General features: G+C 45.6%; 1 protein-coding gene across 1 annotated transcript; it reads left to right on the forward strand.

Annotated features, from left to right (window-relative positions):
- The first annotated feature begins 1,384 nt into the window (after window positions 1-1,384).
- Window positions 1,385-15,908, forward strand: MAPK1 (mitogen-activated protein kinase 1). Its single transcript, XM_061561303.1, has 9 exons — window positions 1,385-1,563; window positions 8,753-8,935; window positions 9,659-9,848; window positions 10,552-10,668; window positions 10,791-10,905; window positions 11,297-11,428; window positions 11,721-11,830; window positions 12,540-12,691; window positions 13,298-15,908. The coding sequence occupies exons 1-8, from the start codon at window positions 1,442-1,444 to the stop codon at window positions 12,657-12,659; spliced, it is 1,089 nt and encodes a 362-aa protein (XP_061417287.1). The 5' UTR covers window positions 1,385-1,441; the 3' UTR covers window positions 12,660-12,691; window positions 13,298-15,908.
- Window positions 15,909-17,802: the final 1,894 nt, after the last annotated feature.

A 17,802-nucleotide genomic window follows, 5' to 3' on the forward strand; every position in this document is an offset into this window, starting at 1 on the left:
GCTCTAAATACCAAATCATCTTGAATGATTTCGATTTCACAGCGAGGAAGACTTAATCCTGTAGTACGTGGATGAGGGGCCACCATGCATCAGCATCAGTGCTGCTGCAGGTGTTCATATAGAGTGCTGTTTGGCTGGGTTGTGGACAGTGCATAAAACTAACATTGCACCGTGCATCTATGCTCACCGCCTGCACTGCCTAGCGCGGTGAAGTATGCTTAAACTAACCTCCACGGCCTGGGAAAGCCCTAATCTACCAGTAGATTGTCAAAGTCTGTGGATGTACATTATGGGTTTGTTCTTTTAAGCATCGTAAGTTCTACACCAGGGTATATATCTCAGGTGGTACACATCAGGACCATCACCAATATAAAATTGGAGCTTTTCATATAATTTTTTTAATAAACAAAGCCTGGCACAGGTTAACAAAAACAATCAAGATTACCAACCCAACCAACCGATACTACATAAATTATACAAATTATTTAGTGATACTGCGTTGGCAGAGCGATGGACAAGCACAATGAACACAACGCAACACATGTGTCCATAACGCTTCCTTAAAATAAAATATTGATTCGGGAACGTTTCGGTGAATGGACCTTCTATGCAGCAGGGCCATTGCCCGAAACGTTGGCGATTAGGCATTTTTTGTTCTCCCTTTTCAACACAGCATGTACACACAGGTACAGTAGTTGTTATTGGCGAACGCGGTCGTTCAGTCGTTAAGCTCTAAATCGCAGCGCGTTGCGTCTCATCGGAACACGTGTTGGGCAGGGCTGTTCCAAAGCGGGCGTGCCATCCTCAACAGCTGGTTTCCATCAGGGAGGCGGGGCCACTCGACGAGGGGGCGGGGCCTCGACAAGAGGAGGAGGAATTTTTCGATTTAAAGCTTTCGTGACTGCAGGGATTCATCTTCTTGGTTCTTTCGGTAAAATCACGTAGAATGGAAATAATAAAATAAGAGAAAATATTTATAATTTTAGTATTTCCATTCTACGTAGAAAGTCACGTAGAATGGGAAAAAACATGTATTATTTTATTATTTCCATTCTACGTAGAATGGAAATAATAATAAAAGAAAGTTTTTTTAATTATTATTTTATTATCTCCATTCTATGTGACTATCGAAAGGAATGGAAATAATAAAATAATAAATAACAAATTTATTGGTTTATTATTTCCATTCCTTTCGATAAAGTCACATAGAATGGAAATAATAAAATAAAAATAACAAATTTATTATTTTATTATTCCCATTCTACGTGACTTTACCGAAAGAACCAAGAAGAAGCAGAGGAGGAGGAGCCCAACCGGCGAGAAGGGCGTATGCCCGCCCCCCCTCCTGTCAATCAAGCCGCTGCAGTGGCTCCGCGTCACGTGGGGCGCGGCGGACCAATAGCGCGAGGGCTGCGCAGCGCGAGCCCAGGGGCCCCCCAAGATGGCGACGCCAACGCAAGGAGCCGCGCAGCAGCCCGAGGTGGTGAAGGGGCAGGTCTTCGACGTGGGCCCCCGCTACACGAGCCTCAGTTACATCGGCGAGGGCGCCTACGGCATGGTCTGGTGAGCGAGCCGGCGCGACGGTGGGAGCGTCGCGTTGTCGAGGCGGCGAGGGGGTAAGCGGTGGGGTGGTGGTGGTGGTGTGGTGAGAAGCTGGGGCGGCCTTCATTTTCTCTCGGCTCACCAACCGCCCCCCCCCCCGCTCACCCCCCCCTCACCCCCCCCCCCGCTCACCCCCCCCCCGCTCACCCCCCCCCCGCTCACCCCCCCCCGCTCACCCCCCCCCCGCTCACCCCCCCCAGCTCACCCCCCCGCTCACCCCCCCCCCGTTCACCACCCCCCCGCTCACCTCCCCCCCCGCTCACCTCCCCCCCCCGCTCACCCCCCCCCCCCGCTCACCCCCCCCCCACTCACCCCCCCCCGCTCACCCCCCCCCGCTCACCCCCCCCCTCACGCCCCCCCCCGCTCACCCCCCCCCGCTCACCCCCCCCCGCTCACCCCCCCCAGCTCACCCCCCCGCTCACCCCCCCCCCCCCGCTCACCCCCCCCCAGCTCACCCCCCCGCTCACCCCCCCCCCGTTCACCACCCCCCCCGCTCACCCCCCCCCGCTCACCCCCCCCAGCTCACCCCCCCGCTCACCCCCCCCCCCCGCTCACCCCCCCCAGCTCACACCCCCCGCTCACCCCCCCCCGTTCACCACCCCCCCCGCTCACCCCCCCCCCGCTCACCCCCTCACACACCCCCCACCGCTCACCCCCCCCCTCACGCCCCCCCCCGCTCACCCTCCCCCCCCGCTCACTCCCCCTCAGCTCACCCCCCCGCTCACCCCCCCCGTTCACCACCCCCCGCTCACCCCCCCCCCACTCACCCCCCCCACTCACCCCCCCCCGCTCACCCCCCCCCCGCTCACCCCCCCCTCACGCCCCCCCCCCCCCGCTCACCCCCCCCCTCACGCCCCCCCCCCGCTCACCCCTCCCCCGCTCACCCCCCCCCCGCTCACCCCCCCCCCCGTTCACCCCCCCGCAGCTCACCTCCCCCCCCCCTCACGCCCCCCCCCGCTCACCCCCCCCCCGCTCACCACCCCCCCGCTCACCCCCCCCCGCTCACCCCCCCCCGCTCACCCCCCCACTCACCCCCCCCCGCTCACCCCCCCCCCGCTCACCCCCCCCCCCGCTCACCCCCCCCCGCTCACCCCCCCCGCTCGCCCCCCCCCTCACGCCCCCCCCGCTCACCCCCCCCCCCTGCTCACCCCCCCAGCTCACCCCCCCGCTCACCCCCCCCCCCCGCTCACCCCCCCCAGCTCACCCCCCCGCTCACCCCCCCCCCCGTTCACCACCCCCCCCGCTCACCCCCCCCCATACACCCCCCACCGCTCACCCCCCCCGCTCACCCCCCCCTCACCGCCCCCCCCCCGCTCACCCTCCCCCCCCCCGCTCACTCCCCCTCAGCTCACCCCCCCGCTCACCCCCCCCCGTTCACCACCCCCCCGCTCACCCCCCCCCCCACTCACCCCCCCCCCCACTCACCCCCCCCCCGCTCACCCCCCCCGCTCACCCCCCTCACGCCCCCCCCCCCCCGCTCACCCCCCCCCCCTCACGCCCCCCCCCCGCTCACCCCTCCCCCGCTCACCCCCCCCCCGCTCACCCCCCCCCCCGTTCACCCCCCCCAGCTCACCTCCCCCCCCCGCTCACCCCCCCCCGCTCACCCCCCCCCCCGCTCACCCCCCCCCCCCGCTCACCCCCCCCCCCCGCTCACCCCCCCCCCCCGCTCACCCCCCCCCCGCTCACCCCCCCCCGCCGCTCACCCCCCCCCCGCTCACACCCGCCCCCCGCTCACACCCCCCCCCCCGCTCACACCCCCCCCCCGCTCACACACCCCCCCCCGCTCACACCCCCCCCCCCCGCTCACACCCCCCCGCTCACACCCCCCCCGCTCACACCCCCTCCCCCGCTCACACCCCCCCCCCCCGCTCACACCCCCCCCCCCCGCTCACACCCCCCCCCCCGCTCACACCCCCCCCCCGCTCACACCCCCCCCCCGCATCACAACCCCCCCCCCCCTCTCACACCCCCCCGCTCACACCCCCCCCGCTCACACCCCCCCCCGCTCACACCCCCCCCTCTCAACACCCCCCCCGCTCACACCCCCCCCCGCTCACACCCCCCCCCCGCTCACCCCCCCCCCCGCTCACCCCCCCCCCCGCTCACCCCCCACCCGCTCACCCTCCCCCCGCCGCTCACCCTCCCCCCGCCGCTCACCCTCCCCGCTCACCCCCGCTCACCCCCCCGCTCACCCCCCCGCTCACCCCCCCCCCCCCGCTCACCCCCCCGCTCACCCCCCCCCGCTCACCCCCGCTCACCCCCCCCCCCGCTCACCCCCCCTCACCCCCCCCCTCACCCCCCGCTCACCCCCCCCGTCTCTATGGGAGCGATTCGAATGCGTAGTCCTCGTAGGCGCGCGCTGATTGGTCGCGACGCGCACGGTGGCCGCGCGGCTCGGGCCAATTGGGGGGGGTGTGGGGGTGGTAGAGAAGGCGCGCTCAGTCGGCGGCGGCCGCGGCCGTGCGCGCCGCGCGGAATGCGATGGCCGAGAGTCTCGGGCTACGCCTTAGCGGGGGGGGGTGGGGTGGTGGTGTTCACGACTCGGTGGTTCTCCCACGCTTTCCACGTGCACTCGCATTTTTGTCGTTGCTGTTAATCGTTCGTTCTTGTTGTTGTTGGGAAAGTGTTTGAGTGGGTAGGCGGTGATTGCTTTCGAAAGCAGTTGTTGCGTTGTTGTTTTTGTCATCGTGGAAATGCGAGGAGACACGCCCTGCGGTGGTTGGCCCATTGAGATGCAAACAGCGGCTACCATTGAGAACGTAGTGAGCGGGGTGAGGAGGAGGGGGGTAGGAGGAGGCTTTTGCTGTTACCGACGAATTATTTTTACGTTGGGGGTTGACGCGCGCCTCTGCGTGCAAACAGCCTCGGGGCCGACCGAGCCGAGTTTTTTTTCTCCCTTCGATGATGATGAAGATGATGATTAGGCAGGCAGGCAGGGCGGTGTGGAAAAATTAAACGTAAAGTCGCCGTCCTGTTAACCCCCCACCCCGTCGTTGCACTCTGGCGGGTTACATCATTATTACCTTTCGTCTTCCAATGCGATGGCTTTGCAGCGTCGTCACCAGCGGCGGCACGCTTTTGACCTCGGCTAGGAAAACGCCCTTTCTGCATGAAGCTTTCTTGGCTTTGGTGCCTGCAGGAATTCATATTCTTTTGGGTCTTTCGGTAAAGTCACGTGTAGATAGGTTCGAAGAAAATGTAAGAAAAGAACCTATGACGTTTCGATCGCTACACAAGCGGTCGTCATCAGGATGATGACGACCGCCTGTGTTATGTCGTCTTACCCTGAGGCTTGCACCCATCACAGACCTTGTTTCAGTAGCTTTCTCTCTCTCTCACCTGAAGACGGCCGCTTGTGTTGCGATCGAAACGTCGTGATCTATTAATTTTCTATCTACGTGGCTTTATACCGAAAGACCCAATGAATATGACCTCCTTCACAAGGTGTTTCGCTGGAAGACGAGATGGATTTTTGTTGTTGACGTCTTCCACGCGGCACTGGAACGATGGCCCAGTGGTATAAGTATTTGGGATGACGAGAGTTTGAGGGAGGTTGTGGAAAATAGGCCCTTAACGCTGGTGGAGGGCGCAGTGCTTAACGGAAATCAACTACTTACTGTCCGCTTGTTTTGTCAGGAAGGTGCACGTTTTGGAATTTCAATAAACGTTTCAAGAAAATGAAAGATTAGCTCATGATCATTTCCAACAATTCAGCTGTGTGGCATTAAAATAGAGTACCCAGAAAATGAAACCGCTCGTGCAAAGGGAGTGGCGACAGCTCTGCCCATCTCACCTACAACAGAGGTCCTGGTGGTCACCCATCCAGGTTCAACAATGCTGAGCTTGCAAAACCTGATGAGGTTGGACACACGTGGTGGTTTTGTTGCAGGCAAAGGCTTTGCTATGTGAGTGCACATATGGGATTGCATTTTATAGGTAGGCCCTACAGCCCTCTTTCAAAGGCAACGATTTCTGATGTTTTTGGTGAGGTCAAGCTTTGGTTTACTGAATATAGGTTATGCTTAAGTGAGTCAAGTTATTTGGATGGTGTTAGGTTCAATAGACGTATCTGCATAAACATTAAGTATATATTGTCTGCTATTACATGTTGTGGTTTCACGCTTCAACACACCGGTGGGCTAAAGCAGTGAACTAATTGTCTTTTGTCAACGTGACACTTTTTTTTTTTACTGATTGGCCGTGTCGGGTGGTGGAGGGTTACGACACATTTATAAATAACGCGATCTAAACCCAAAAACGTTGATTATGAATCAGAAATATGGACACTAACAAATAAACTACAACGATATCGGAAAAGTGTGCCAAAAAGCATGGTGAAGTGTAAGTTCAGAATGGCATTGAGAGTCAGGAACGCATGAATAAACAAACGCAAACCAGATATATCAAATGCAATTTTATTAACATCAATTGTTAAGACGTGGGCTTCCGAGAACGCATCTCCTAGATGGGATGATGGAATGGAAGCCATCGGTGAAGGTGTGCCTTAGAGGATGACCACCGAAGAAATGGAACAGAGACCAACTTATATGCAATAACTAGATGAATTGTTGAGTTGCGAGACCATGAAGGAGGGTTGCAGTGTGGGGAGGCCTTCAACCAGCAGTGGATACATTGTGGCTTATGATGATGCTAATCCAGCTCTCGGATTCCAAAAAATAATCCTCGTTTGTGCAGCTTAGTCCCGGTGTGATACTTCATTCACATCTGTACATTGTTACTAGCCACATTGTGAGCGCTATATTTTAAATGTCGCAGGGCTAAAATCCGTGGCCACCTTTGACATGCTGCACACACCGGTGCACTTGTACACTGATTTCCATTGCAGTAATACATGTTTGTAACCAATATGTGAGGCAGCAGAGTTGCATCCATAAATTATAGCTATTGCAAAATTATGCAGCATAAACAGCTGAAGCGTTTTTTTTAAACGGATGAGCAGTGTTAATGGAATTAATGTAGTTACCAGTAAACCCAGGGTGCAATTTAACATGCTTAATGCTGCTTAAAATGTGTAATGGGGAACCTCCATTCTTCCTTGTGAATTGATTTCAGACGGCATTGGGCCAGGATTGAGACGCTGGTGAATTTGCACCATTTGGCATTGAATTTGTGTGATGTTTCATTGCATGGGGTGTTTTATTTAGATTTCTGGCACCACATTTATAAAATTACCGACATTTTAAACATTTTATTTAGGAAACGCTAGCTTAAATTTAATATAAAACAAAGAAATATGTGTTCCAATAAAAGCCACATTGCTTTTAAATAACATAATTTTTCGTACTTGGTCTATGTGAGATGGTCAGCCACCGATGGTTTATTTAATCTCATTAATGAGTTGCAACTTAATTACACGTGAATAAGTAAAGCATTGTCACTATGCACCATTAGAGACGATTAGCATTATTTACGAATCACATGCAGGAGTGTGATAATTGGAAACTCCAACCTTGGAAATCTGCTTTTCTTTCATAGGAGCTTTCTCATTGGGATTTTGAGCTATTTCTAGAGCAGTTTGCCTGTGGGAGAAAACGTTCCAGAGAACTCAACATGTATGTTGAACTTCTTTCGCACGGTACATAGCCAACTGTGCTAATCCGCGGTGCACATCAGGGGAGAAAATGTACGCCTGCAGATGGCTTTCCAAAAACATTCTGTCTATAAAACCACCAATTAGTGTCTTGTTGTGTTCTCGGTAGGTGTCGCACAACAGCGTGTCCCCAGCATCAGTATCGGGATTAATTGTTTACTTAGAATTACTGCAAACACGTGATTACAGTGAGCCGCTATGGACACCACAATGTCCCGAGACAAATTAATTGTGTTCATTGCATTGTATAACTTAGCTGCATTGTTGATCAAAGTTGTCCTCGTTTGTGTAATTCTGACTTCCCTCCACACACATGTTTACATTCAGATCGGTGATAGTGCTTTTTAATTGTAAACCAGACTGTATTTTCACCACTAATATAACCGTCAATGAACATTGCATGTTAACATTTGTGAAAAGGACTACGTTTTCTGTAGTTACATTCAGAGGCATGTACCTATTAGAAATTATCCAGTGCAGGTACAATGAAACTGACTCGTGATGTACTATTGTTCGAACATGGGCTCTTCTTGAAGCATTCCACTGTATGTTTTACTTCACCTGCACAGGAAGGGTATGAAACCATACACCTGGTAGAGCAATCTCGTACTTTTATGTGCAAGCTATGCGTGTACAGCAGAATGTAATGTCTTTGTGTTTGTACACCATACTAAGTTTGCCCCTTATCCGTCAAACGGAAGTTTGTTTGTGTCGCCACAATGTTTGCAGTAAGCAAGATAGCCAGCAAGGAATCATGCTTGTGGTTTTGCATTTTTTTTTCTTATTTCTTGGTAAAGCAAAACGCATGAAGTCGAGTACTTAAGAAGAAAGTACTGTATATTAATACTGTGCTTATGTGCCTATGATATATGTGTTGGAATAAAACAATTCTGAATCTATAGAACATTGGTTAATCAAGCTAACAAAATTATTTACTTCTGCCCTGTCAGCTACTTAGTGAATGGGCAGTTTTTTTGAAATTTAATGTAAAAATGTGCCAATTGGCCTCATCAGAGAAATCAGACTTTTGATAACCAGAAGTCTGTAAGTAATTGTATCTCCAGTTGTCTACATGTTTAAATTGTGTACAAGAGTATGGTTCAGATGTAATCAAAAATGTTTATCCTTCAAAAATTATATCCGTAATTAAACACCGTACTGTATATACAGAGACAGTACAATATATAAATTACCTATACCGTGCCTGTTTATGTAGATACTGTAGCTGTAATGGGAAAGTAACTTTTTCATGGACGAGCTGCCTGTTAAACCCCTTTTTAATTGTTTTGCTGAATTCAGTCCTTTTCAGTGTATCGTAGATGCTGCTTGGTGCATACTAGTGAGGGGGTAAAGAGCTGATTTACATGTAACAACGTTGATTAAGTTGTTAAGCATTGTGTAATGATGTGGGAAATGTATTCAAAGCACATTGATGTGAAACAATGTTTATCTTGTGGACCACCTGTTCTTCCCTGCTTCTATATTAGTCTTCACTGGAGAGCTGTAGTAATTTGAAAGTGTTTTATATTTGTTTTTCAGTGCTGCCTTCGACAATGTAAAGCTGGTTCGAGTGGCCATCAAGAAGATCAGCCCTTTTGAGCACCAGACATATTGCCAACGTACCTTGCGCGAGATAAAAATTCTGCTGAGATTTAAGCACGAAAATATCATCGGCATCAACGACATCCTTCGGGCATCGACTATTGATCAAATGAAAGATGTGTATCCTTTATCATGCTAAAAAGGGTGTTTGTAGTTCACTTACCTTTTTGATTATTATAAGTTGTCTTATAGATTTCACACAATCTCTGTTCACACGAACACAGAATATTGATATTTGTACTACCCAAAAGCAGTGTATCAAGGAAAGGTTACATTGTGGAAATTTACCAAAATATCTCCTATTTTATTGCAGATTAAATATTACAAAACATGTTGCATACGCTTCATTCTTATAGCACAGGGCCTTCACAGACGGTTCTGTCTTGTACAGACGAGTATCATTTGCAGTGGTTTTGGAGTAGGAGCTGATGTTGCATTGTTGCTTTCCCCAATTAGGTGATTTGCAAGTGCTCTTCAAATTTGGACCGAGATGCAGGCCCAATTGGCCGACTCTTTTTCAAATAATGTTAAGGCGACATTAACGGTCGCTGTGAAGCAGATGATACATTTTGCTAATACACCTGCAGTAGTAGCCAAGACAAGCGTTGGGCTCGAACCACGTTTGCAAAAAGCAGAAACACGTTAGCTCTCAGCTATGTCACAAATGGTTGGTTACAATATGAATGTAGGGACCCCTTGCTAGTCTTTGATTATTACACATTTACCGTCACTATTGGCCACACCTAAAATTAGCAGAGAATGAAAATGTATACTTTTTTTGAGTGAAATAATAATTGCAATTTTTAAATGCATTCAAATGATATTCCTTAACCCATTGTCCAGCTACATAGTTCAAGATCTGATGGAAACGGACCTCTACAAACTTTTAAAGGGGCAGCAGCTAAGCAATGACCACATCTGTTACTTCCTCTACCAGATCCTGCGTGGCCTCAAATACATCCATTCAGCTAATGTTTTGCACCGTGACCTGAAGCCATCCAACCTTCTCCTCAACACCACCTGTGACCTCAAAGTAAAATGCTTTTTTTATCGTTTTTATTATTGAACTGGGTATACTATCTAGTAACTCTGGATACAGAATCAGAATGTCACAATATTTATACCGGAGGAATCCAATGAGCTATAAAGTTATTTTTCACATGTCTAGTAGGGTTGGGTAAGAACATTACATCAAAAAAACTATAGAGAAACATGATAGTGCAAAGTACAATAAAGGTTAACAAATCGTACAAATTTACAAATAAAACAAAAAACATTCCCATCATACCATGCAAAGCCCACTGAGGTGTTATCTTATTTTTCAGAAGCGACTTGGCCACAAATGATAGCTCAACAAAGTGTCTTATCATTTGTACATTTATAGCAGCAAAATAATAAAGATTTGGGTGAACGTAAAATGTCCCAAGTTAACAGGGGTGTTACTGTTGACCTCCCCTGGCAGTGAGGCGATTGATAAAACAAAACTACTATTTTTAATACATGTAATGTTATGCATGTCTTGTGTACTTAAGAATCGATAGTGATGATTGAATGCATTGTTATAACCCAACTAAAATGGGTGGGACTTTGGTGAAACAGATCATTTTCAAATTAGGTCTTGTGTGATGAATCAAAATAGTTGTATGTGATCTGCTGTGGAGTGAGTAGATAGAACATTTCTGATTATTGTATTGAAATGTGTAATATTTATGCCAAAATGTTTTTTTCTCCTTCAGATCTGTGATTTTGGCTTGGCTCGAGTAGCAGACCCAGACCATGACCATACAGGTTTCTTGACCGAATATGTGGCCACGCGTTGGTACCGTGCTCCTGAAATAATGCTGAACTCCAAAGTAAGTAGTTCACAATTCAATTATTTACATAGCGAATGTTGCTTTCGACAGCTAATTTGTATACTTAAACCTTTTTTTTTGTATTAATGTTGACTTCTGTTTTTTATTGTTGTTTATTTTAGGGATATACAAAATCCATCGACATCTGGTCCGTGGGCTGCATCTTGGCAGAAATGTTGTCCAACAGACCTTTGTTCCCTGGGAAGCATTATCTCGACCAGCTCAACCACATCCTAGGTAACGATGTGTTATGGAGAATGTGTGTCACAAAATAAATCCTGGTTTTAAATGTTTACTTCATTAAAGGTTCTACAATGAGCTCATTTGTTTTTATTAGCTGAACGTTTTTTCCCCTCTTTTTTGCCTGTCCTAAACTAGACTAACATGTTTTTTTAATCATGCATCTTTCGACTTGTATTCAACTCCTACAGTACAAAACCACGATGTTTTTTTATTGCCTTGGTTTCAATGGTTCACATTTGTCGGCTATTGCTGGTGTCATGCCATTATTTTGCTTTTAACAGATGAGAGTATTCTTTCTGAATGTGACGGAATATAATTTGTATTAAGATAAAAATTACTAGAGCGAAAAGCTAACCTTTGATTTATTTTGGACATTGTGTTGCAGGAATTCTCGGTTCACCTTCTCAAGAGGACCTGGACTGCATCATCAACATGAAGGCCAGGAATTACCTGCAGTCTCTCCCTCCGAAAGCCAAAGTGCCTTGGAACAGGCTCTTTCCGAAAGCGGATTCCAAGGGTAAGTTATGCATGTTGTTGAACTTTTTTCACGCACCGTACGTAGCCAGCCGTGTTAATCGATGTTGCTTCTGTTTCCACGTCGCAACTTGCGCTTTTGAACATTTGATGTGGTTGAAGGTAATTATTTTTTAACAAAATTTGCTGTGAAATATTTACTTTGCTGTTCCACAACCCTAATGTGGCCCAAATATAAAATCAAACAACACATTCCTATATTAATGGTAAATGAAACTGTCTTTTATATGTTTATGAATACATTTTGAGGTTTTTAGTGAATGTTTCTTTTTCAGCTTTGGATCTGCTGGACAAGATGCTCACCTTCAACCCCCATAGGCGCATCACCGTGGAAGAGGCCTTGGCTCATCCGTATCTGGAGCAGTACTATGACCCTTCTGATGAGGTTAGAAATTAAAGTCTATGCTACATACAGCTTGCTAGTTACAAAAGGAAGAAAACCATACATGTGCATGGATTCTATAATGCTTTCCAACATGCACGTGTCCTTCAAAGTATGAATTAGTTATGAAGTAAATTTTAAATGCGCAGAGCAAGATGACGCCGTGAGATGTCATGTAATTATGTCATCGGAAGGGGAGGCTAACTTTCTTTGAGCTGGTTCTGTCAATAGCAACACAACTTCATACCTTAATTAACATTGGGACATCTTGAACAGTTATTGTGCCACCCTGTTGCAGACGAGCCAGACAGCGCTATACCGTTATTGCTCTGAATCTTGGTTGGAGAGTGTTAATAAAAATAAAAGCAACATCTCATACATTTAATATTTTGTGAACTGTTGTACTTGGTATCTATTGTAAATTATCGAAGCTAATCACATTTTTGTTATCTATTACACTTATCTATGTCGCCCTTTTAAAATGTTCCTTGTGGCCTAATTTATTTATGCGGCAATACCTATGTAAACTCTTTAAATTTATTTTCGATAAGGTAATATTGATGGTATTTATAGGTATAGGGAAATTTATTTAATCAAAGAAATGAACTTATTTAACCACTTGTTCGGTTGTGTCTATGCATGAGAAAATGTCATGAATTCTATTACAGATAACAACATGGCCTATTCTTCTGACAAATTGCTTTCCCTACAGCCTGTAGCAGAGGAGCCGTTCAGATTTGACATGGAACTGGATGATCTCCCCAAGGAGCGGCTCAAAGAGATGATCTTTGAGGAGACTGCACGCTTCCAGCCAGGATTTCAGCAGGCGTGATCCTCTCTGCCACCCCTGCCTGCTTTGCTCTTGTGTGTGCTACAGATTTATTGTTCTTATATATAGTAAGATATTACTAAGACGTTTTAGTACATTTAAATGTAACGTTTTGCAGTGAAATGTGGAAAACATGCTCAAAGGTCGATACAAAGTAGATTGAGCTGCTGTTGCAACACTGATATTTTTCTGCATTTAGACTGGTGAATCTACAACAATGATATATACTGGATGCTTTAATTCCAAGGTGTTTTTTTAAGGCTATTTGTGAAGGTTAATGCTGATATTCACCTGCCTGGCTCCCTATATTCCTGAAAAAAAAACGCCTTTTACCAGCCGACATATATATGTTTGTATATAACTGACATTTTCTGGTCTTTTGCACATTATTAGATGAGAGTGTATGTACTTTTAAGTAGTACTTTACTATTGTGGAATATGAACATTTTTGTCCCAAAATAGCAAAGTGGAGTCTCCATATGAATGGCATTTTCGAAAATGATAAATTAGTCCAATACTCTTTAGCTGGGGATATTTGAGAAATGTATCCAATGTATATGGTTAAAATAGTTTGTGATTTAGCAAATTTTCATAAATACCTTTGTCTTGATGAGGTTATCCCCCTGTTTTTCTTCCGACAGATGCGTCTGGTGCCTGACGACTCCAGATATAGCTGAAAAAACATGTACACCGCCTAACAAAGATATTTAATGTCCTGCCTGGTGTCTGCAATTTGTGAGGCCATCCCACAGTTTCTCACAAGAGACCAGATTCATCCTACTCCCACAAAAGGGATTCAGCAAAAAAAAAAATCTGTTTTAACCTGTAAACTTTGTGCTGGGTTTTTGTGAGCAAGACACAATTTCCTCCCCCCCCCCCCCATGTTAACTTGGCCTTTTATTTTTTGTGAGCTTGTTTTTTTGTATAAAGTGGCTTTTGTATTTGCTTGGTGCAGACTTGTTACATTTGGTATTTCGTGTGAAAAAAAAATATGGATGAATTTGTTTCCTACAAGTGCGGACGTTCACATTTTGTGCCAGACTTGAGTCTTGGCATATAATGGCTTTTGTTTGCCAATACATATTTTAGGACTGGTTCAGACTGTCATTTTCGTAGTGTTTGCAAAGCCATTTGAATTCCTGTAATGTAGGATGGCCTTCATTATTACACTTGATTGTTGTGATTTTAGCAGACAAGCTTGTCAATAATGTTATTTAGGGAGCTTTGCTTTAGATGCAGGTTAAATCTGGTTAATAGGCCTGTACGAAATATTGTGTTTAAATGTACATTAACTGATTTGGGTAAGCCTTGGATGAACTTTTATTATTATTGATGTTATATTATTTTATTGTTAACGTTGTTGCAATGAAAACCCACTGTTAAAACTAAAAAAACTGTAAAATTTGGTAAATATTAGGTTAACCAAAATGTTTAAACCAACTATAGTGTTCCCTTTTAATACTGCTAAATAAAGTAATTGATTTGGGAAGATGCTGTTGGAAGAAATTAAGCACTTGTACTTTTGAACATTGAAAGTTATCTTTTCCATAATTATTTAAAAAGTTAACAGTTGTCCACTGTTTTCAAGAATGAATACTTAACTTCACTCAGTGTTCTTTATGCAGGTGTACCCCTTTCCCATACACAAATTAAAATACTATGCCAATGCATATGCGCCATTCACATGGTATGTATGCCACACCATTTACCAAGTGTTTCAGTTAGGTACTGCACAATTTGAAGAACTGTCACAATATGGTGTAATGAAGTGGGTCAAATGTGTTTAATTTGTCTATGCTTTTTTGGTTTTTGAAACTATAATATAGTGGCCATTCACTTATAAATTTGTATTCTATTGCTGGTGTGTTAAGCAAGTACATAATCTTGATCCGTTGTGTTGTGTAAAACATTCAAGACATGATTCTTAAACATGCATACATTGGTTTCACATGAATATGTACCTAAAGCAACCGAGGTTATTCTAAATTATAATTGGTGTTTAGTGCAGGCTGCTAACATTGGAACAAACGGTTTTTCATTACTCATGAGAACATAACATTTTAATTAACACAACATTACATTTGGTGTTTGCCTTATTCATTGTGCTTGTGTTTTGTGTTGTCACAGCTGGCACCATTACAGTGAAGTATCGTACGCTTTTTCGATTAAACATTTGAATTGATGAAGAGATTACTTTTATGGATTATGAATAAGCTTTGTCTAGGCTAGGTACAAGATATAATGTGATAACTATCAACTTCAGCAAAAAATAAGGGAAACGATTAATCCAGGACAATAGTGTGCTTTACATTGTACTTTTTGATGAATTCTGTCTGTGTATAAAGTAAGCATTAAACCACAAGATAACGTATCGCTTTTGTTTTTGAGTTTCAATTTTTAATTGTCCCTATTCAGCGCTGTTCCAGGTGGGTTATTTGGAGAACTGGTTATACATTCAAGTTGAAATAACATGCTTTTACATTGTTCATGGCTGTTTTCCCCCCCCAGGATCCTTATTTAAACAAAAAAAAACATTTTAGATGAATTTATTGTGTCCACCATGGTAAAAATGTTACAGCATAATAGTTGAACATTTTTTATGACGCAACGTTTTTGAGCTTTTAGGCATTGGATTGTGAGCATGCACCCATGTCTACTGCGACTGCCATTTGAAGTTTTTTGTGTTTTTATTGTCCTGACGGCCTCGTGGAATGGCCTTGAAAAGTGGTTGAAGATTCGATATCATTTGTAAAAGCCTAATGTGCATCTAAATCTTGTTTACGTAACCGTTCTAACCTTGTATGTCAGACTGTTAACCACAACTTCAGTATTGAAAACCAAGATAACTGTTTAGCGATTTTAATGGTGATGCAGAAATATTAACGTTTGCTGTTGACTTGCTAATATAGGATATTGGGCATTGCAACAGTAGATGGGAGCAGGTGATATATGGACAGGCCTGGGTTATTTAAGAATGTAAAACAGTTGTGGGAAGACGATCAGGATATTTTTCTCACTGCAGTGTGTATAAACTAAATCCATGTTTAAACCTAAAGGACCATGTCAACGTATGAATGTAGTACAGCGTACTCTGCCTTAACCTAGAAAGTTGATGTCTGTGGTGACGCAAAGTCTTTGACTTGTGTATATGGCAATGCTTTTGCTCTAACTGTATATGTCCAGCCCATTGAAGCTGGCTTGGATATAGGTCTGTGATTTGCATGCAGTATAAATAAACTCTGTTAAAAGCCACTTTTGTTGCATATTTGAATCATACTAGCCGCTTTGTTGTTGGAACAGATATACTGTAGTTAAATGACATGTTGAGACACTGGCCAGGACAATATTGTGGTTTACCCTGTACCTTTTCGTCCGTTTCACAACGAATAAACTTTTGCAACGGTAATAACTCCAAACAACAATATCCGTTGGGGAAGCAATAATAAACGCCGGCATATCTATTACATTCATTCAGGATGTAATGGATTTTTATTACCGTTTCTATTAGATATTTCCCTGTCCATTGCCTCCACAACTGAAATCCCCATACTTGACATAAAATATGTTTTCACTCAAATGTTTAAAGCCATGTCTAGAGAGTATTTAAAAGTCCACAAGTGACAATCCGTATGGCGGCAGTGAACTAAAGACGCATATTTCGCCTCTGTTTAATGAGTAAAAGCATGTGCTTGCTCATTGCGAACCATTGCAGACGCGGTGTTTGTGAGCGGCCCAGCTTCTGGAGTTGTGATTGTTGTCAGGATTAGAGTACGAATTTATGGCGCTGTTAATTCACTGAAGGCCTTCTGAGACTGTTGGTCTATCGCCACTGACAGAATCGCTTTACGTTGCTGAAGGTCTCAAATTTTTTGTTTACATTAACTCTAAATCCTAAGATGCATTTATTTACACTGAATCAGCCAAACTAAAAGACAAGATTCGCAGAGTATCTGGAGATAGGTCCCATGCCGTGCTGTAAGGCTGCCCTTTTATAAATCATTCTTGCGTGACGTTTAGTTACATCTGGTGAAAATACACAGGTTCAACACAAAACTAAAGCGAGGATTTGCAAATCAAATATGCAAATTATTCTATTTTCCTTCACGAGCTAAACAGCCTCAACGGAATGGCTTCTAATGGGTATCAGTGCGTGCAATTGGACCACTTGTCTTTAGGAACAGTCTAAACCGGCCTGTGAACTGGGAATGCCAAGTTCAGCCTCAATCTCAACCAGCATGGAACTTTGCGCACAGATGCAACACATGGGATTGTGGCTGGAGGCAAAGAGAGAGACTGTCTCCGGGAATTGGTATTCGTGTTGAGGTGGCAGGAATGTATTTAGACCAATATCTGGTGGTACGTGTTGAACATCATGGAAGTACAGTGGACCGCACAGTTTTCCAATACCTAAACTGACTGAGAAAAATTAGGGGTTTGGTCTGCGAAAAAGAAAACAAGCATCTTCTGCTGCCTTATGGTGAGTGCTGTATATCTGAATTGTGGTTGGCAACAGGGCTGCTGTGAGGGGTGAGTGGTGTGGTTCTCAAGATTGGAGGGTGGGCCCCTAAAGGGGACACTAGGAAGGGCCGACGGAGAGGCCTCAACAGACATGTCCCGGGTCCCAAAACACCTTATTAGGCTGGTCCGACGTGGATGGGTGTAGGAGGAAGGAATCCCATTGGAGCCTTATCTTTCCTGCAAAGTAGGAAATGGTATGCGTAAGAAACCACTCGCACGCGTGTAGATAATGTCAAGCTCAACTTGTTTCCGGTAACACTTGCAACATCGACTTGGAGTTGGGAGTGCAGACAGGGTGGTTCTAATGTCTTGTGCCCTTTTCCCTCCCACATTTAATTCTCAAAAAAAATGTTAAAGCGAGGTTTATTTAAAACAAAAATGCTAAGGAAAACAATGTTAGGGGTAAATGATTGGGGGGGGGGGGGATCACAATACATCCGGACCAGCCTGTAAATGAAGGCACATTTGAACGTACGGCTGTCCATAATCATAAAAATGTACGTATACTCCACTAATCAAATCTTATAAATATGTTTATATAAAAAATGGACAAAGCGATGGATGTTGCGTGCCAAAATTAATCCGGGATCAGCATTCCGGACTTAATTGTAGGTAGAGTATTTATTTG

Source organism: Lethenteron reissneri, chromosome 27, assembly GCF_015708825.2.
Source record: "Lethenteron reissneri isolate LAM-NWPU_2019-01 chromosome 27, ASM1570882v1, whole genome shotgun sequence".
Classification (NCBI taxonomy): Eukaryota; Metazoa; Chordata; class Hyperoartia; order Petromyzontiformes; family Petromyzontidae; genus Lethenteron; species Lethenteron reissneri.

Excerpts from the sequence above, each read along its gene's own strand:
- MAPK1 (XM_061561303.1), top strand. The coding sequence starts at position 1,442 with ATGGCGACGCCAACGCAAGGAGCCGCGCAGCAGCCCGAGGTGGTGAAG. Across the intron at positions 1,564-8,752 it reads GGCGCCTACGGCATGGTCTG|TGCTGCCTTCGACAATGTAA; the intron begins GTGAGCGAGCCG and ends TTTGTTTTTCAG. Across the intron at positions 11,831-12,539 it reads ACTATGACCCTTCTGATGAG|CCTGTAGCAGAGGAGCCGTT; the intron begins GTTAGAAATTAA and ends CTTTCCCTACAG.